The 21,268-nt window shown below is 40.9% G+C and overlaps 1 protein-coding gene across 19 annotated transcripts in view; it reads left to right on the plus strand.

Annotated features, from left to right (window-relative positions):
* LOC144532420 (uncharacterized) overlaps positions 1-21,268 on the plus strand; it is a 132,468-nt gene that overhangs the window by 88,967 nt on the left and 22,233 nt on the right. For 5 of the 19 annotated variants that reach the window (XM_078273165.1, XM_078273150.1, XM_078273155.1 and 2 more), the window contains 17 exons: positions 258-356; positions 494-589; positions 2,227-2,299; positions 2,529-2,585; positions 6,648-6,771; positions 10,769-10,871; positions 12,767-12,876; positions 13,705-13,737; positions 14,668-14,892; positions 15,675-15,829; positions 16,154-16,365; positions 16,604-16,811; positions 17,147-17,243; positions 18,247-18,475; positions 18,633-18,758; positions 19,244-19,366; positions 19,901-19,927. In XM_078273165.1, the coding sequence (XP_078129291.1) occupies positions 258-356; positions 494-589; positions 2,227-2,299; positions 2,529-2,585; positions 6,648-6,771; positions 10,769-10,871; positions 12,767-12,876; positions 13,705-13,737; positions 14,668-14,892; positions 15,675-15,829; positions 16,154-16,365; positions 16,604-16,811; positions 17,147-17,243; positions 18,247-18,475; positions 18,633-18,758; positions 19,244-19,366; positions 19,901-19,927 (2,097 nt within the window). The remainder of the gene's footprint in view (positions 1-257; positions 357-493; positions 590-2,226; positions 2,300-2,528; positions 2,586-6,647; positions 6,772-10,768; positions 10,872-12,766; positions 12,877-13,704; positions 13,738-14,667; positions 14,893-15,674; positions 15,830-16,153; positions 16,366-16,603; positions 16,812-17,146; positions 17,244-18,246; positions 18,476-18,632; positions 18,759-19,243; positions 19,367-19,900; positions 19,928-21,268) is intronic. The other 14 variants (XM_078273170.1, XM_078273152.1, XM_078273153.1 and 11 more) reach the window with 7 other exon arrangements.

The following is a 21,268-nucleotide window of genomic DNA, read 5'->3' on the forward strand; positions in this document are numbered from 1 at the left end:
AAACTGGGCTGGCTATCTCAATCAGTGATATCTTTAATTAAGGAATTTCAAACAGGAATGTGGGCAAGCCGGTTTTAAGCAGAAAATGTGCTGTCTGTGGGAGAAAAGGCTCCATTTTGAGTGCAATGTGTTTTTTGTACTTTATGCATCTATTACATACACAAATAAACTAATATCACACTAAAGACCAAAAAAGCACAATAGGAGCTCTTTAATATTTCCTCTCTTTGCCTGTCTCTGTCTCTGTCTCTGTCTAGAACGGGTACACTCCTCTACACCAAGCAGCTCAGCAGGGCCACACCCATATCATCAACCTGCTGCTTCAGCACGGGGCCTCGGCCAACGAGCTCACCATGGTCAGTGCACAAACACACTTGCCAGACACACTAATACACACTCCAACGGAGATGAAGCGTGATGAAATACTGAATGCTCTTTTGTGTTTTCTGTGCGCCTCCTGTGAATAACTTCCTGTTGCTCTGTCGCTTGTCAGAATGGGAACACTGCCCTATCCATCGCCCGTCGTCTTGGATACATCTCTGTGGTGGACACTCTGAGGCCCATGACAGATGACAACCTGACCACCATGGTGAGACACCGTGTTCCTGTCAATAGCCTCTCATATAAGATAAAATAAACCTGTATTAATCCACAGAGGGGATGGTTAAATGCTCACAATCTCTATTACACCAGCAATACATTTCAAGCTAATTTAAATCCTGAAAGTCATGAATATTTTCTATAATTTAGAAATCGGTTGAATACAAGAGCCCGGCCAAAACAATAAATGTATGTGACATTGAGAAAATTTGAATGCTTATCATTGAAAAGTTGTATTTCATCTTTTGGGGTTTTTTAGTACCCAGAGAATATGAAACAGTATAAAATCTTTTTAAAAGTGAGAATTCAGCATGCTCAGTTTTCCATTTTTTAGCATGTTAACAAATCGCATTCTTTGTATATATTTACTCATTCAAAAGTAGTAAAGTTTTTTTAATTGATTTCCTATTTTTCAGGCAGCAATTTGTTTTTTTTATAAATTATATTAACTGTAAAAAACAATCAACTTGAAACTAGCTTGAGAAAAGTTATAAATTTCACTGACCACTAAAAAGCATCGCAATTAGGAGCTACAAGGCAAGTAATGATTAAAAACAATGTGAGATAAATGGTAAAGTTTTGGTTGACATTGCATTACGAGGGCTGCTGTTTGCTATAAACTTGAGATATGCTTTAGACAATAGTCTGAAGTATTTGTCGCTATTGGACTAAAACATGTAAAATCACACGTGTTCCTTATTGAGCAGCTGTGTTAAACTGAATTGTGTGACCAACTCCTCTCCCAATTTGAAACGTGGCATCAGCCAGCAGCATACTGTAAGTGGAGTCAGTGTGTGATCCTGCAAAACAGCCAGCAAGTCAGTGAGTCACAGTGTAAAGTTGTCCTGATTAAGAGATAGAGAGAAGATGGCTTAGACTGGAGCTTAAGGTTTCTCCTCAAATAGCTCAGGTCACTAACAGCAATCTGATCCACACACGTGTCTGGGAGAAAGAGGGGGAAGGAGAAGGAGGAGAAAGTGGGAAAGAAAGAGAGGCAGTAGGGTGATGGAGAGGTGACAGGAGTGAGGGGGCGGACAGAGAGGACACTGAGGATTCTGCGCAATCAGCAGCAAAGTACATCAGTCATAACTGTCTCTATGTATAGTAAAGTAACTTAAAGATCAAGGTATTTTCCCTACACCTTTGTCTGATTGATCTATTGTTCACTGTGCAGAGACCTCTGCTGTTGTTTAATGTCTCAGTTGAACCTACATCTGCCGCCTGTAGGACCTTCACTGGTCAGTTATGTGGGGTAAAATGGCCTTCAAACATACAGTATCATTACTTTTTACTGTGACAGGGGCCACGGCTAAGATTCAGTTTAATGTCCATATTAGAAAACACGTGTGAAGGTCTCACTTTAGTTGGAATGTAAATGCTGAACTTGTCATTCACTGACTACAGTCTCTAAAATATTTTCAGGTGATGTAACACTTTCAAAATGGTTATGAGCACTGACAGTGAACTCAAATGATCAAAAAATCTACTACAGCATTGTAACTCATATTTTCCATTTGGACCTGGTTTAAAGTTTCAGGGATATGTCCAGAGTATAGATTGGATTTAGCAAAATAATTTTGTTTTTGCAAAACTGAATTGTTAAGTTTTTTTTCTTCACATTTACAGAGTGCCTCAGAAAAACACAAAATCAATGTCCCAGAGACCATGAATGAGTTCCTTGACATGTCCGACGATGAAGGTAGGTGATGAATGCTCAAATTTCCACCTCATTCTTCTCATTTCCAGCTATTAAGTACTAAAATTAAATTAATTTATACTTGCAAACCGTTGCTGTGACTTGATTTTGATTAAACATAAAGTAATATCAATACACTGCATGATTTCCATACACTTGTGACTGTGTGCTATGTGATGTCACTTTCATTAACATGTGCATGTTTCACTGTATGTGTGTCCAAATCATACAGTCCGGGCCAATGTGCCAGAAATTCTCAATGAGGAGTCTTTCTCAGATGTTGATGAAGGTATTTGTCACCAGTTTGCCTCCACCATTCTGTTGTTTGTTTCCCTTTAATATAGCGTACTTCAACAGAACTCACCTGTCTTGTTGAAGAGCTAACCATCAAGCCCTTGCTGTACTACTTTTTAGCTTTGCTGTTCAGCATTTTCAATGGAAAGTCTCCAAGCGAAATAGGAATGAACTCAATGAACAGCCAGAGCACACACACTTTCCACTAATGTAGTACTGCACTAATTCCACCATAATCAGACAGAGAATAACTCAGTTTTGTGTCTAAAATCCATCAGCAAACATAAACTGTTTTAGCCTTTTTAGCCTTAAATCTGGTTGGTTGTCTGGCAGGTTTGAGTGCCCTGTTGTTATTCACCAAGTGACACTGCTGATGTTATTTTCACTGCAACACATTTGTTATTTTTAACTACTTGCACACCATACAGTAAGTCTCATACTGCCTGATTCATTGTGAAGTGTCATCCTGACTTCAACGCTGCAATCTCTTTGAAGGAGTTGCTGTGAGAAAATGAAAACAAGGTCAATGCCACTCACTTTATAATTCAGATGACAGACTATGAAAAGGCCTGCATACATTTAATGAAATAATTGTGTCTTACTGTATGTAAACCTCAATAAATTACATACCATTAACAATAGCATAGTATGATAGCTGTTGTAACCCCCACAGGGCCAAAGAGCATTGCCAGGTTTATGGAACAAGTCACATTGTTTCAGGCTGCCCATTTTGTTTTGGAACCACAGAGTCAACAGGCCTGTAAAATTGATGAGCTTGTTCATGGGCTGTTGCTTAGGGACAGTCGGGGGGTGTGGTGTTTCTATGTCAGGTGATACAGCTAGACTCAACAAGTTACGTACACACACATATCAGGTGATAGAGGCTGAGCTTGCACAGTAGCTATATGATGAAGATCCTCATTGGTATGTCTATGATTCAGTGTGTTATAACTACCATGCAGGAATTGTAAATAAAGTGTATCCATGGCCTCATGCGCTCCACATAAACTGTTTATACTGTGTGCATAATTCATCAGCATTGTGCAGTGCAGCCTTGATATTTACTTTGCCCAATATAAAGCAAGACCAGACCGACTTCAGTTAGCTGTTGCACATTCAGGCCTGCACTCCATCTTTGTTGTATAGTGTGTGTGTCCATATTTCTTGTATAGTGTGTGTGTGTGTGTGTGTGTGTGTGTGTGTGTGTGTGTGTGTGTGTGTGTGTGTGTGTGTGTGTGTGTGTGTGAGAGAGGGAGAGAAAGAGAAAGAGAAAGAGAGAAGGAAGGAGTAGAGGAAGTACAGTTTCCACGTCCCTGTAGAATCCCATATGGGTGGAAGTCAATCCTATTAAGCCATAGGTGTGAGGGAAACTCCTGGTCTCTGGCTTGTGTGTGTGTGTGTGTGTGTGTGTGTGTGTGTGTGTGTGTGTGTGTGTGTGTGTGTGTGTGTCATTTAATGTTTTCTGTACACTACTATAATCCCTATAGCACTGCCCCTAGAGGATATTATTACTACAGTTGGTCTAATACTTAACTGCCAAACACCTCTTGCATCATTACTCTAAATGTACTTATTATTGTGCAAGTTATAGCCATTGTGTGCAACATGCAGAAGGAAGACTTGTTGCTCAATAATCCAAAAAAAAGGCAAAATGATAGTGGTTATTTCATCATTATTTAAGCCCCACTCCCAGTTTGAAATGCAGCTAACTGAGGTTCCCAAGCATTTGCTCGAACGACCTGTCAGCTGACTGCTCTCCACAGAGCGCTACACACTTTCAGTGCGGCTCCTGTTGACTCTCTTCAGCCATGCTGTTGAGCCAAAGGGCGCATCGAGACTTTCTCTCTTTAAATCCAATGAGATGAGCTTTTTTGAGCTGCCTGCAGGAGAATTAACCCAGGTGTGACCGCATGGCTTTGACTTACAGCCTACTTTTTGTGCAGGGAGACGCACAACTTGGAAGAGTTTGAATCGTATTTCTAGTTTGCGGAGAGACAGAGATGTGCGCACCAGAAACAAACGCAGAAATTGGTCTGAGTGGAGTTAAGTGCGTGGGGTGAAGAGAGGGCAACATTTTTCATCATCACGCATTTTGAAAGGACTACTTGAGAGTCCGTACCTCTTACTGGATTTACTTTTAATCCTAGGGACGTTTTGCGAAGCTTTAGAAAAATAGAAATAAGAAGAGCTGTGATCAATATGGCCGCGTTGGACAAAGGTAAGCCGGTATTTGGTATTTTGAAGATGCGATATAAAAAAAACACAGACGATCGACCGACAACAGAAAGCCGATGTGAAATTAGGGTATGTCTGTCATTATTATTATTTTTTCTATTGTAACCTATTGATTGTAGAGATAGGCTAGATGGCGTTTGGGTTTCTGTGGACTTTTCACTTGTAGCCTACTGTTTTAGAGAGAGGAACAAAGAGAGACTGTTTTGATGCGGCGATGCTTCAGGTTCAAAGTCAAACTATACAATAGAAGGAGGTGTGTGTGTGTGTGTGTGTGTGTGTGTGTGTGTGTGTGTGTGTGTGTGTGTATGTGTGTGTGTGTGTGTGTGTGTGGGGGGGGGGGTGGTATCTGAATGGGATGGTGATACGCAGCAGCGGGGAGCCAATTGTTTTCCAGTTGTGTCAAGTCGGACAGAAACGGCTAGAAAAACACAGGAAGTTAGGTCTTCAATTTTACAGTCAGAATAAAAGCCTGACATGCCTAAAAAATGAAAGCTATGCAGCCTGTCTTGAATTCTAAATCCGTAATATTATGTTGGTTAGTTTTCATCCTCTTGAGTAGATAGGGTAACTAAAGTTTTGGATTGCAAAAGTGGTCACACTAGTGTATTATTCTGTGTCAGTGTTTTAGAATAATGGTGCATGAGCTCCAGACTCAACATGTTTGCTCTGACATCCAGAAATGTCCCTAGGAGAAAAACTAAATAAACATATTGCATTTTGTCATCTCTTAATTTATATTAAATACATGTTCACGGCATACTCTTCAGATTAGTGATTTGGGGACTAGGAAATTAAGATGGTAAAGAGTAAGAAGAAAGAAGAATTTTCCAACACAAGTTGGTGATTTATGCAATAAGAACGAGGGATGCAAAAATCATGGTAGCTAAATATGGCACTGTCCAGACACCCACAAAAACCTAATGGAACATATGACCACAACATTTCCCTAACTTTAACTTTCAAGTAAATTACTTAGTTCCCATACTGCTTTCGGAGAGTTGATTTTGGTGACGTCATGAGTTTTGAATGCAAGGTGGGGGCTATTTTCATTCTTAGATGAGGTTTGACAACTAAACCCAACACCAATTGTTTTATTTTGAAATTTGACACCGGAAACTTGTACTTTTACTGTCATCTAACTTGACACTTTTGCTGGTGTCTGATTGGAGTGCGGCAGTATTGAAGGCAGGGGGAGGGGCTGCGGTGAAGGAGCAGAGTGTTGCAGGCAGGACAGAGTCGGACATGAGGGAGAAGGGGAAGCACAGTCGCCGCTCCGCCGGCTTCATTGACCGGCGTGTCATCGTTCACCGGTCCGCCGATAGAGGTGCGGTGCGGTTCTTGCACTGCCTGCTTATTCTCTGCTTATTGTGCTCAGCCTTTGGTCGTGGTTAAATCCTCTGCTGCGCTCTGTGTTTGAGTGAAATGAGCTGCGTTTGGTTTTACAGGAGAGCTCCAGATATACCGCAAAGTGGCTTTGCTGCTGATTCTGATGGCATTTTTCTGTGAAAGTATTACTGTCTAACCTCTAAAACAGTCAAGCAAGTCAAATCAGCTTTATGTTGTTGTTGTTGTTGTTGTTGTTGTTGTTGTCACAGTCAAATGAATAGACAAAGTTGCAGTGGGCTATGCAGTTGCAGTGAGGTATGTTGGGTTTAATAAATGATCCAAGGCCTCCTCTCAGTACCATAATCAAATAAGCGAGAGACTGATGTCGGCAGTGAGGGCTTGTTTTTCTTCCTGAGGTGCCGCATCGCCTCTTTTTGCCCGGATTAGCTTTTGAAGTTAACAGGAGGATTTTATGATTTCATCCCCCCCCCACCAGGCGAGGATGCTATGACGGGGGACACGGACAAATACCTGCGACCACAGGACCTGAAAGAGCTGGGGGATGACTCTCTCCCACAGGAGGGGTATATGGGTTTCAGCATAGGAGCCCGCTCAGCTAGGTAAGCACCTGCCATTTATATTATAAAAAACACTGATGTACTCTGTAACTATTATAGCCAACTTGTCCTTAGAATATTGTGGCCAGATTGTTTTTATATTTGCTATTGATGCTGTGGTTGTTCACCCTATGCACACAGATTTATGATGCCATATCTGATATGGATATGGTATAGGCTTGTTTATGTTGGCCTGAAACGGATAATATAATGTACAGCCCCTCCAACACACACACACACACACACACACACACACACACACACACACACACACACACACGCACAAACTCACACTTACACACAAAAACAGAATAATGGAAATCGCTAGAGAAAGCAGCTGGAAAGTTGCCATCCAATGATTCAACCTGACAAAATGATTCAGCATTTTGTGTGGCCTCATTCAAACCCAGGCAAAGATTATAAATGACCCATAGTGTAACACAAGAGATATAAGCTGTATCTTTGAACTGTGATGCCTTTGATGCTCTCCGTAAACAGCTGGACATCAGGATTCGGCACAGGCCTACAGTTTTAAATAGTGAACAAAGGATGTAGTGGAAAACTGGCAGGCTCCAGTGAAAACACATCAGCAGCACACAGGACAAGTGTTGTGCAGCCCCAGAGTGTATTGTAGCCACACTGGCAGATGTACTGTGATTGTTGGATTGATAAAAACAACTACAATAACTGTGACAGGAAGCTACAAGCATCAGCAGACCACAGCATACAAAGGGAAACACTGAATTAAATGGAGATATTCCATGGAAACAAGCTCGTTTGAGTTTGAGCCTCGTGGAAAGTGTTTTGAATTGAATGATGTGAATTGTTGTTAGGAGTTTAAATATTCAAATTATATTAATTAAAAGAGGTATGTGACCACATTTGAGGGTTCGAAGTTTCAGTTACTTGCTGAAACTGCTGTTTGTTTACAATTGTTAACAGTTCATTGGTATTTAAGGGTACTACAGAGAAAGATATTTTTGTAAAGAAATATTATTTTCTCCATCTGCTAGAAAATAAGAGCTACAAGTACTAAAACGGTTCATTTTATACTGCCGCTTCAGTCTAATTGCTTATGAAGTAAAGGAACAGTTTGTTAGCTGAAATAGATTTTGAAATCGTTGCGATTGCAGGAATGTGAATGTAATGCTGTGACATACTGTAATTCGTTGATCTATGAATGTATGATGCTGAGCAAGTTCTTTTCTTTTCCTTACCTTTCTGTTTATGACATCGACATTGCATGGTTTGCTTTTTGACTGGGCTGCACACACAAACACACACACTCAGGAAAACCTAGCAGCGCTTGGGCCTAGTCGTAACAAACAACCATGCAAAAGCGCAGCATCAATGTCATATGGGAGGAAAAAAAGAAAGCCGCATCATGCTTGAATGTTTTCAAAATGCTTTGCTTTTCACTCTTCTATTTTGTTCTTTTCCTTGTTTTCCTGCACCGTGTCCCTCATTCTAGCCCTAGACTCAGGTAAGAAAAGAGTAGTAGTTGTAGTAGTAGTAGGCAGCAGCATTAGCTGTGAATGGTACCCCCATCCCTGTGTGACCCTTGAACTACTGTTTAACCCCAACCCTACCGCCATAAAACCGCTAACCCAAACCACGAGTCATCCTTTGTACATTGGTGTCATCCAGTGTTGCTGTTGTTCTGTTTGTGGTAACAGATTTGTCACTTTGTTGCTGTTACGTGTTGTATTTTGAGCTCGTCACTCCATTTTCACATTTTCACACCATATTCTCTCATCTGTCTTCACTAAATCATCACATTTGCAAAATGAAAATGTCTTTACTTTTTGATGCAGGTTTGGAAAAGAGGCAATCTTGCTGAAAATGTATAAAATAAAAGCCACACTTGTGTTTTTTTGCAGACTTTTCTTCAGTCTGAGATGTGTGGAATAATTGTATAACTTTTTGATGTGGGTTGTTCTTAAGTGGCACTTTATTATTTGTGTATTTGTAGTGCCACTGAGTGTAACTTCCAGGGATCAAACACATTAGTTTTTTAATAATACACCCATTTTATCTGCTCCATTGTCATGTCAGTAATTGGAGATTTATTCTGGAAGTTAAATCATGGTTGCAGAGATGGAAACTTTAACGCCTGAGATTTCTCTGAAATTTTTGCCCAGCATTTAGAAATCATTAAGGAAGTACACTCGGTCACTCATACATAGATGCATTCACTCACAAACACTCACATGGACACACAATGACTCAAACAGTTGTCTCTTCAAGTCCACACAGATGGCTTGGTATATACTAAATGGAGATGCAAGACGGAAAAAAAACAAGTCATTTGGATAATGGGAAGTGTAATTTACATCAAGGCAGACTGTAGATGAAAAGTAAAAAGAATGGAGTGGTGTGGTAAGAGGAAGGAAGGCACCAGAGAAGAATGGGTTTAGAGGAATGCAGTAAGACAGGAAAAGTGAAGCAAGTCTTCTATTGAATGAATTGTTGGGCAGAGATCTTCAACGCCTAGGGGGTCCTCAGAGTTACTGCAGGGGGGCCACCAAATTGTTAATTTTTTGAAAGTTTAAAAAAAAATTAAAACGCCTTAACATGAAACCAACATATTATTAGCAAATATAAATGCCCACTGCTTACTGGCCTATATTATAGAGAAGGAGAGATGATGGGACAGCATTATAAAGACAAGTCCTGGTAGGTGGCATGACGTGCAGAAACAGATGACGGACAATAGAGGGGACAACCAAGATAATGAGCTACAAGGAAGAAAATAACCAAATGGAAAAGCTTGGATGTTAAGGGAGGACAGGAGGATGGACAGAATGAAAAAGGGGAGGAAGCTGTGAAGAACAAACAGAGTCCGGCTGAGAGCAGAGGAGGGATGGGGGGGTAACGCGGTGCTGCCATGCCAGCGAGTCCATTCAGGCCGTACAGAGTTGCTTGGTAACTTCGATGGTGGGTTAGGCAGGCTGTGCTGAATAAAGGGCTTCTCTCTGTGCTGAATAGTGTGCCCACTCAAACACGCTGAGGTCTGCATTTTCTTCCCCCTCCCTCACTCGTTCTCCCCCCCCTCCCGCACTCACACTGGACACATCATTACACACACAGTATACACGCTGAGAAAGTAAGGCACAGAGTTGTCGGCTTTGTCACTGTGATTGTATCCTTTTTAACAAACTCATACAAAAACACACTCATCATATACGTTATTTATCTGCCTATAGAAGTCAAAATGTATGAGAATGACTGTGCGTTCTCATAAACATTTCGGTGTTTCTGCCCTGATCAAATCCCTTTAGCAAAGACCAAATAAAATACTGAAAGGAATCTACAGCACCCAAGGGGGTCTGAGAGGCTGCAAAAATAGACACACGTCACCACACACACAGCCATAAAGCAGACTGCAGCAAGACAGATAGGAAGAACAGCTTCCCTTTTGCGTTTTTGCTGCTCAGAAACAGGTCTAGGTCAGCTGCTAATCTTAGAATAAAGCAATGTCAGTCTTCGAGCTTGAGTCAGATTTAACCGTTTGAAACACTTTTTAGCAAACCTTATTGCTTTTTACTGTCAATACATGATCTGCGCAAAGACTTCACAGCCAGGTGCTTACACATACGGTCCACTAATCTGTCATATTTCATCATTTAGACAACAGTTAGTTACGTCCGTGTTCATGATGCACACCAACCACACCTTCATGTAGAAATGGTCCCAATAGCCATCTGTGTTTTCTTTCAGTCTGTTCCTCTTTCCCTTTATCTCTTAATGCAAACAAACTGACCTCACTCGCATTTCCATCTCTAAATAACCTGCTGCATTATCTTATCCTTGTTCAACTGCGGGCTCTCCAGCCTCTCTCTATTTTCCAACTTCTGGACTCTCTCTGTCCAGTAAGTGAAAAACCTAGTTCCCTGGAGGTTGCATGTAATAATGGATTCCTTGCTTTTTGTTTTATGTCATGTTCCCCTGCCCGTCACTTGTTGTTGCCCATGGGACCGGGTTACATGGTAACATGTAGCCTCCGCTCCTTCAGTTCGGATAGGTCCAACACACTCAACCGGAGCTCCTTTGCACGAGACAGTATGATGATTGAAGAGATTCTGGCGCCTACAAAGGACACGGTAAGATCCATTTCTCGTTTTCGCTTTCTCTCAGTCTATGTTCACTTTTTCCTTCCTTAGTATCTTTAGCTGTCTGTTTTTCAAGCTTTAATGTCTCCTCTTCACCAAATTCCCTGGCATCTCTTATTTTCTTTTACACTGTCTTTTTGTCAGTGGCTTGGTGAAAAAAAACAGGCTGGGTAGAATTAAAGCAGGGTAGCTTTACTTGTCTTACACAAAGGTCATAAAGGAAGCAGTGTTGATGCCATGCTTTCTTTTGCCAAAATGCTGAGGGAGAGTGTATAGCACCTTGACGAAGAGTTTATTCAAACCTAAGGGCTTTGGAAGGCCCCCTCTTTGCTTTCTCACGGAAAAAACGCAGTGCTCTGCAGAGCTCTTCTAGCTTGTCCGACGCTTGTTTTGGTGGTCAGGAACAAAAACAGAAACTGTAACCTCTTATTATGAACAATATTAGTAATATTTCCTACAAGTTCAATGACATCAGCCAAGATCTCAAACTATACATGGCCAACATATGCGCCTCAACGCGCTTCTTTTACAAAATAAGCAAATTGATATTATATCTAACTGAAAATATACATGAGGTCAAATCATTTTTTTTCCTCCTTGGTGGTCCGTTTCAGTGCCATCGTACTATAATCTGCTACATATGGTAGATGAAGTTTCAGTTATTAAGGGATTGTTTGACTAAATCGTAGGACCGTCTCATCTTCACGGAGGTAGATCATGTTTTCTTTATTGGAAACTGAATCCTTCAGTGAAACAAAGCACCACAAACTCAGTCTTCTGGACCGCACAGTGCCCTCTGTGTGACTTCTGAACTGTCTCTCTTCTCCCCTAAGCTTCAGAGTGTCTGTAAAGACATTTCCTACTTGGTTGACCCACTCAATAAGGTATAAAGAGTTCATGGATGCCTCATTCATTCGTCAGTTTTGTTATTTTTCAGTCACTGTGGTTCAGCTCCCATTGCTCTTGAGTTTGTTTTGGGTCCATGGCATCCTCATCTCATTCTTTTGTGCTAGTCTGTTTAGTGAATGGTTGTTCCCATGCTACTTTCAGTGTACACAAGTTCCCAGGATTCGATGTTCACATACAAAATGATTTATTAAAGCTGGTTTTTCAAGCATCATAATTGCAACACATAACTTTTGTACGTTTCAGTAATGTAGCACATTCACTGTGTTATTGAGTGTGTCTTTTTGTCCTAAACCTGGTGATACTGTAGATACTGGTGACAAATTTTGTTGAAATATGAGTTAAGAAGCCAGAAATGTTATCAGCTAATTGCTCCATACCGTGTATGACTTGAGGATAGGGCTGGGCGATATGGAGAAAATCAAATATCACTGATCACAAATAATATTGATACCGCAACAATATTGTAGTGTTGACTATTGGTGCTTTCACAAAATATTTACACAATGAGATTTTTAATATAATGACTAAGTGGGTAAAGTTAAATAATAGAACAGTTACAACAGTCTGGTTAGTTCAGAAAATGACATAACTTTACTGTAATGCAGCCTTTAAAACCAGGAAGAGACAACACATGTCATATTACGATATTACGATATCCAAAATCTAAGACGATATCTAGTCTCATATCACGATATCGATATAATATCGATATATTGCCCAGCTCTACTTGAGGGTCATGAAAAAAAGAAGGGTCATGTCTTTCAACTGTTATGTCTGTGCAAGGGTTAATAATTAGCTTTCTTTTGTCTTCTTGGTGTGCCACTTTCGTTCCATTCACTATTTATTTTATTTCTGTCCTTTATTCCGCCTTCCTCTTCTTTCACCTTAATCTCTATCTGCCTTTCCCACACTCTTAAACCTCCTCTTTCTCTGTCTTATCTTTTCTTTCTCCTCTCTTCACCTCTGTCTTCTCCCAGCACCTGGCTGTGACCAGAGACTACAGCTCGGAGTGTATGCGGCGCTACAGCTGGACTCCGGACACTATGGACCACAGCCACAACACTGTGTCCAGCCCCATTCACTCTGGGTAAGAACAGCTGCACTGTCTTATCCGAACTGTCAAGCTATGTTTACCAGCATGCACAGACATACACCACATACACAAGCTGCATGTACATCCACATAACGGTTGCATAAATTACACATTCCCTATGCTTTGTGCACACCTACTGTTTTTTTTACACACACTTTTGTTCTCCCTCTACGAGTCAATATTCAGCAAACCCTGCAGCACTGATGCAGACATGATGCAGGGCTGTGGGATTTCTGCAGTGCCGCACTGTACACATTGCTTTACAGCGACAAGACACAGTCCATCCTCTAAAGCTCTCATGTCATACCATAAGACTAGAGACATGGTCCAGACGTCACCTCCATGTTCACTGACATCATCTCTATTTCTGTCCTCACGGATACAAAGTACAGACTGTGTGAGCTCATGGTACAGTGGTTCGTGTGTTTCATTTGGATAAAGTGATAAGACTTTGCTCCCATGTCGTTCACATACTTTGAATATACGACATTATAAAGTCTGCTCAAGGTAAACGATGCTGTCTTTGCACAGAACTAAATGCTTAATAATTTATTTGCTTTAGAAATGAAATACTGGGCTCTGTCATGTCCAGTTTTGTGTCCAGACTCATTATTAGGCTTTGTGTGTTTTTCCGTCTATATATTTTTTGTTCGTTGTCATTTTGTCCCTTTTATCCCTTGATTTTTCACTCCTGTGGTTTTTGATCTTTCTCTCATCTTCAGCAGTTATTACAGATCCCAACAGTGATTGTGAAACTTTGATACTAAAACTAGGTTCTGGGGGTTTGCCTCCTGCATTGCCTCCATTGTGTTTATTTTGCAGCCTCTCCTCCCCGCTCCCTCAGTATGACTCCAGGTGATGACTGAGTTTGCTGCTTTCACCCATGATGCCGCAGTGATGTCACTCACTCCTCCACCTCTGTCTTTCTACCTCTTTTTTCGCCACTCTCTCTTCCCCTCTTAGCCTTCTCTACTCCTCCATTCTGTGCTTGTCTCATCTGTGTGGTCTGGTGTTTCATTTGCACTGCCTAGATATTAGTGTGTAGTCAACTTCTTTGGAAGTCTTTTTATTGATGTGCCATCTGTCTTTCTCTCACAGTGTATATTTACAATACATCTTCTTCAAAACCTTACAGGGATTCTGCTATTTCCAACATACAATATAGAAAATGCAACCATACAGTGCATAACACAACCCTTTTAGTGAAAAGAAGAGCGACATTTGGCTTTAGGCATAAGCATTGCTCATGAAAAATAGTTTTCGCTACTCCATCCTGACTTTTAACTTGTGCCAATGATTGTATTAACGGGATGCCAAAATGTGCTCTTAATTTGAGGACACATCCCATATTAATCACATTAACCCTATCTTGGTAAAACATCTGTGGAGGTGTTTTATTATTTGATCACTGAATGCTGCTTTAGAGGAACTGAATCTTTGGCAACAGTCTCATCGTTAGCCTCAGAAATGGAAACTGAAGTTTCTGCTACTTCATTCGCACCCTGTTTAGTTTCAGACAGTGTTTAATGTTCTAAATTGAGGCAGGCGAAGGTGAGAACTGCCACCTTTCAGAACTCAAAAGCATCAGTTTTTTTTTTCTTCCTATCTTTTTGTCTCTTTCTCTGTTTTTGTTATTTTCTCTCTTTTCCTTACTTTGTTTGAGTGTACAGTGATCACAGCATGGGAATCGTCTTCCTCACTTGTGTCCATGGTATAGCTTCTGTGTATTTTTTTCCTCTGTTTATGTCTTTTCCTCCTCTAACATTATTCCTTTTCACTATGCAGGTTCTTGGTCAGCTTCATGGTGGATGCCCGCGGTGGTTCCATGAGAGGCAGCCGCCACAATGGCATGCGCATCATCATACCTCCCAGGAAGTGCACGGCGCCCACGCGCATCACCTGCCGCCTGGCCAAAAGGCACAAGCTGGCATACCCCCCGCCCATGGTGGAGGGAGAGGGGCTGGTCAGCCGGCTGGTGGAGGTTGGACCCGCTGGGGCTCAGTTCCTCGGGTAGGACACTTGGGACTTTCTTTTTCCTTGTGTTGATGAATTGCCGTTTTCAGCTTATAACCAGTAGGGCTGGGTATTGTTCAAAATATTTCGATACCGATACCAATACCGTGAATTTGATACTGATTCCTAAACAATACTTTTTTTGATACCAATTTAATTAAACAAAACTGAAAACAAAATTGCCACATTACACATTACGGCACAAATCATTTTATCTATTTGGGCGCCTGGGTAGCTCACCTGGTAGAGCGCGTACCCATATACAGTGGTTTACTCCTCGACGTGGCGGCTGCGGGTTCAACTCCAATCTATGGCCCTTTGCTGCATGTCATTCCCCATTCTCTCTCCCCTTTCATGTCTTCAGTTGTCCTATAAAATAATAAAAAATAAAATAATTTCATCTATTTTTCAGCTCTTACTGTGTGAGCCGTCTCTGTGTAATGTAGAGTTTTTTCTGTGTGTCTTTACGACGTGTAATGTTAGACGGCCAATCACAAACATTACAAGATCTTGGTAGAAGCATGCTCCATGCTTATTGGCTCTCTGACGCTGATGAGATTTGCTCCTTAGGTTATTGAAATTGGGTATTGAATGACAAGGCATTTTCCGATACTCCATACTTTCGATGCAATTCAGTCGGTGCCTAAAAAGTATTGAATTCGGTACCCAGCCCTATTAACCAGTAATTATTCTTAAAACTTCTAAGCTGCCGAAACGTTTGTGGTTTCATTTACTCATTTCCTCATTTCCTCAGACTGTTTTATTGTATTCTCTTTTAGTCCTGTGATTGTGGAGATCCCTCATTTTGGGTCCATGCGGGGGAAAGAGAGGGAGCTGATTGTGTTGAGGAGTGACAATGGTGACACGTGGAAGGAGCACCAGTCTGACGCCCGACCAGAAGACCTCGTTGAGCTGCTTACTGGAATGGATGAAGGTAAAGGAAAGGTTATTCAGTGGGCTCTAACATTTACTAACAATAAATTGTACAAAGACAGCTTTTTTGTCCACAGTGAATGGATGAAGGTGAACTGAACCCCTTAGGAAAACCTATACTACATAACCCAGGGCTATATGTCAGCTGGTGACCTAGAAAACAGATTTTCACTCCATTTTTCAGTTTTATTCAGTCTGTTTAGCCTTTTTGTAGTGACACTGACCATGATGTCATACCTCAATAGTACCTAACATTAAAATGCATTGAATTTGTATTTAGTGACCATTAAAATCACATTTCTGAAAGTAATATTTTCTGTTACAGAGCTGGACAGTCCTATTGAGTTGGAGAAGAAGCGCATTTGCCGCATCGTCACCAGCGATTTTCCTCAGTATTTTGCTGTGGTGTCACGGATCAAGCAGGAGTCGAACCACATGGGCCCTGACGGAGGTTTGCTGTCCAGCAGCACCGTGCCCATGGTCCAGGCCTCATTCCCACAAGGGGCGCTCACCAAGAGGATCCGTGTTGGCCTGCAGGTACAGCAGGACTCCTGGGATCAGCTCAAATTCAATCTGTTTCATGACTCAGCTTTTTTTGTCGCAAATACTGTACACTGACCTGTTATTTATTTATACATGACCTATTTTTTTGGTTACGTATTTGATTCTTCCTCACATGCCCAGACTTTTTATTTTCATAGAAAGTTCAGGAAAAGCTTGACCGAACATTTCTCAAAGTTTAAACTGTTCTCTGTCTTCCTGTGTTTCTGTTTAGGCCCAGCCTGTGCCAGATGACATGGCGAGGGCGGTCCTTGGGAATAGAGCCACTTTCAGCCCCATCGTCACTGTAGAGCCCAGGAGGAGGAAGTTCCACAAGCCGATCACTATGACGATCCCTGTCCCACCTCGATCGGCAGAAGGCCATCCCAGTGGCCATCGAGGCGACTCTGCGCCCTGCCTGCGTCTGCTCTGCAGCATCACAGGCGAGTAGACCCGTAGATAACTAGAGCGTGACAATACTGTAGCAGTACCTCTATCCAAAATGCTATTGCAGGCCTTGCTTGCAAGTAATAAAATGTGATATGTGACACCAGCCATAGTTGTTCATCCATTTACACATGAAACAGAGTTAGCAACTCAGAGTCACTATGAATTGAATAGCCGTGGGCACATCAGGCCTACTTTGATGTCAAAAGCCACCGATCGATAGAGGGAAGATGAAGACCTGAGAAGATGAAAGGATGAAGATTACCAAAGCTAAAACACTGGCAAGGTTGGAAAGGCAGTGAGCTCATCTTTGGGCTCTTGTTTCATACAGGAGGGACGTCCCCTGCCCAGTGGGAGGACATCACAGGGACCACACCGCTGTCCTTTGTAACTGATTGCGTCTCCTTCACCACAAATGTGTCGGCCAGGTGAGACACACACACATACTACTATATTTTTACAGTGTGCCATGTGTTGGATCACAAAAAAATCATAACTATTTTTCTCCAAAGCTGGGTAATATACATACTGATTTGCAGTTGTAGTAAAATATAGAATAGTTTTACAAAAACTTATAGTAAAATAAAGGTTTTAAATGTCACTGTTTTCTGACATTTTAATGAACCAAATGATTAACTCGATAATGAAAATAATAGTTAGCTGCAGCCTTGGTCCTACCATTCTGGAAGATACAACAAGTAAATCCATGCAAATTGAAATCGCTGCCAGAAGACATTTCAGTCAGCCTCAAACTGGTGACAGTGCAGTACCAGGAAGCAATGAGAAATTGGCAGTGAATCCTAAAATCTATCACAAGAGAAAAACTCAGATTACTGTCAGTTGAATCGACAGAAGTACATTTTTCCTGACTTCAGCGTCTAATTTTTCCCAATCATCTCTCTTTCACTACACACATAAGGAGAGCGAGTTCCCCTCTTGTCTGACTCTACATGTTATTGGCTGACTTTAATTGAATTAATTAAGTGACCTGATTTTGAGGTTTTTGTCTCCTGATGCCCTCTTTAGTATTCAAACAGACAGTTTTCTCTGGGACCCTATATACTAACAATGTTACACGTCCTTACTACATTGTTGAGGCATGCTTTCAAACTGACCTCAGCAAGTGAACTTTTTGGTTACAGTAGGCAAAGTCATGAATTCTCATCCTAACTAGATTGGAATCATGTGGCGAGTGTGTAGCCTGATATTATGCCCTTTGTTGTTCTGTAATTAGACCAGCTGTCATGTGTTTGTGTTGACCCTTCAGAGAAATAACCCAGCTCCTTTGATTTATTGCTTAAGATGGTCAATTACACTATTAGGCTGTAAGTCATCGTAATATTAGGCAAATTCTTCACTTGGCTGACTTCCAGACTTGTTATTTTCTTTTTTTGTGTTTTCCCCCCCTCTCATATCCTCTCTCCTCCACAGGTTCTGGCTCGCAGACTGTCACCAGATTCCTGAGACGGTGAGTCTAGCGTCTCAGTTATACCGGGAGCTGATCTGCGTGCCGTACCTGGCCAAGTTTGTGGTGTTCGCCAAGATGAACGACGCTATTGAGGCTCGGCTGCGCTGCTTCTGCATGACAGACGACAAGGTGGACAAGACCCTTGAGCAGCAGGAGAACTTTGAGGAAGTGGCCCGGAGCAAAGATATTGAGGTGGAGTTGTGGGTTCATGTGGATAAAGAACAAATTGACAAATGAAAAAAAAAAAGCATTATTATGTTATTGAAATGCAATTTACAATTTGATCAACCAGGTCTCCGGAATGTGTTTAAGCTGCGTTACTTTATTTTTGGTCAATAAACTTCTGTAGGTTCTCGAGGGCAAACCTATCCACGTGGATTGCTATGGCAACCTGTCCCCTCTTACCAAAAGTGGGCAGCAGCTGGTTTTTAACTTCTACTCCTTCAAGGAAAACAGACTTCCTTTCAACGTGAAGGTATAAAATGTATCCCTCCTATCACCCTCTCTCTCTACTAGCATTTTCTGTTTATGTTGTTCACGCTGGTCTCCTTTGTAAATGTGCCTTGCTGATTAAAATATGTCAGAATTGTCAGGATTGAAGATGATTCGGATCATCTTGTCAGATCTTCCTCTAATACTTGGCTGATATTCATAGCAATAGTAATTTTCTTTTGCAGTGGATGTTGTGGTTCTCACAGATCAGAGCTACACACTGTAACTCAGTTTTTGTCCTAGTCTTTTGGCACGCCGACGAATGATAAATTGAATACAATTTGCCTGTTAGAGTCATAATTTACATACTGTATGACAATTTCCAAAATTAGGAATGTACAATGAGTTTGGATAGAAAGAAATACAGAAAATTCTACTCCGGTAGTAAGGAAGAAAAGCTCCCACATTTTCCACCATTCTTTTCTTGAAATTATTTCTCGTGATGCATCTCTTTGCTGTCCCCTACAGATCAGAGATATGGGCCAGGAGCCATGTGGACGCCTCTCCTTCCTGAGAGAGCCAAAATCCAGTAAAGGCCTTCCACAGACTGCCATATGCAATTTGAATATCACACTGCCAACCCACAAGAAGGTAGGATCACCATGTTTGAATACCTCATCCTTTTAGGCCATATCATATCATCTACATGTAAATGAAATTGAAATACAGAAAACGATGTTGTCCTGACATCAAGAGGAGCCATTGAAGTTAATTTGGTCTAGAAAGGATTGCCTGCTGCTTGTGTCTTTTATTAGTGTTAAAGCCTGTGCCAGTCATAAGACCCCACAACGTACACATGCAGCCGCACATGCACATCGTGCTTTGTTCTATTGCCTGGCTCAGTGTGGGTACATAAGAATTATGCAAAAAGACGACTCTTCTCATTTGTTTGTTTGTTGTGGTATTGATTGATCACAAGAAACTGAAATGATTTTGCTTTTGCTTTTGTTATTTTGCTGTTTATTTTGTATTAATCCCATAGATTATTTCTGATGCCTTTTGTTGTTTTTGCTGCTCCATTTTCATCCCCTAAATTTGATTTCCACCTTCCCGCTCACTATAACGCCCCTGCTCTCCACTGTGTCATCTCTCTCCTCTCCTGCAATGCATCTTGGAATACCACAGGATATGGAGTCTGATCCTGATGATGAGGTAAAACAGATTCTTCATCATCACATGGAACTGCTTCTTCTTTGTCGTCCTTTCTGTTGGCTTTACTGCAGATGCTGTAGTAAATATGCATATCGCAGATATTTTGTCTCTGTACAGTACCTTGGTGTGAAAGATGCTTCTGACTGCACGTTTTTTTACACAGCTACGTCATTGCTGAAGTGACCCCATGTAGTGCATGAGTGGAAATGGCAGTTGTTTTAATCTGCAAGGATTTATTTATTGTCGTCTTCATCCAAAAGTGCAGTGGAGCCAATTGCTGTGCCACACCTCAGCTTGTTTTTCATCTCTATCTTCCTTTCCATACATGTCCAACAGGAAATCACCATGTCTCCATCCTTACTATTAACTCATAGGAAGTTTCACACGGACTATGGTACATTTTGTCAGCTAAAGATGAAACCGTAACTCTTCTCTTTTATCTACTTAGTCATGGTTTTGTTATATTTGGGGTTTCCCTTCTTTACCCTTGGCTTGTGTGTAACAGAGAAAACTAACTCTCAGCTAGATGCCACAACATTTATAGGAGATAAGACTGTTTTTGTGTTTAAGTACTTACATTATATGTAGTGACCAGCAGTGGTGGAATATCCTTTACTTAAATAAAAGTAAAAGCACTTATACAACAGTGTAGAAATACTCTTTTACAAGTAAAAGTCCTAAATTCAAGTACAAAAGTATTAGCATCAAAATATACTCAAAGTACCAAAAGTAAAAGTACATATGCAGAATGGCCCATTCAGAATACTATATATTATAATATTGGATTATAATTATTAATAATAATAATAATAATTATTATTATTAATGTATTCATCACTTTAATGTTGCCGCTGGTAATGTTGGAGCTCATTTGAATTACTTTATATAATGCTGGGTAGTTTAATCTATAACAATACATTATCACTTATTTGTTGATTATATTGTGTATTAATAATCTGAATCTGTAAAGTAACTACAGCTGTCAGATAAATGTAGTGGAGTAAAAACTACAATATTTCCCTCTGAGATGTAGTGGAGTAGAAGTATAAAGTAGCAGAGAATAATAATAATCAAGTACAAGTACCTCAAAATTGTACTTAAGTACACTACTTGATTAAATGCACTTAGTTACATTCCACCACTGGTGATAATGTGTGATATTTTCTTCTACATAAATATATCAACCCACTTGGCAGACAGAATGTTGATATCGGACAATTCAGAACCCAAATTATTAGACCCAGACTAAGTTCAGGGACAGCATTTTTGAACGCTTAGCGCCAACATAAAAAATAGTATTCCAACAATAACCACATGTTGCAACTACAGTATGATTACTGT

The sequence above is a fragment of the Sander vitreus genome, chromosome 17 (genome assembly GCF_031162955.1).
Source record: "Sander vitreus isolate 19-12246 chromosome 17, sanVit1, whole genome shotgun sequence".
Taxonomy (NCBI): Eukaryota; Metazoa; Chordata; class Actinopteri; order Perciformes; family Percidae; genus Sander; species Sander vitreus.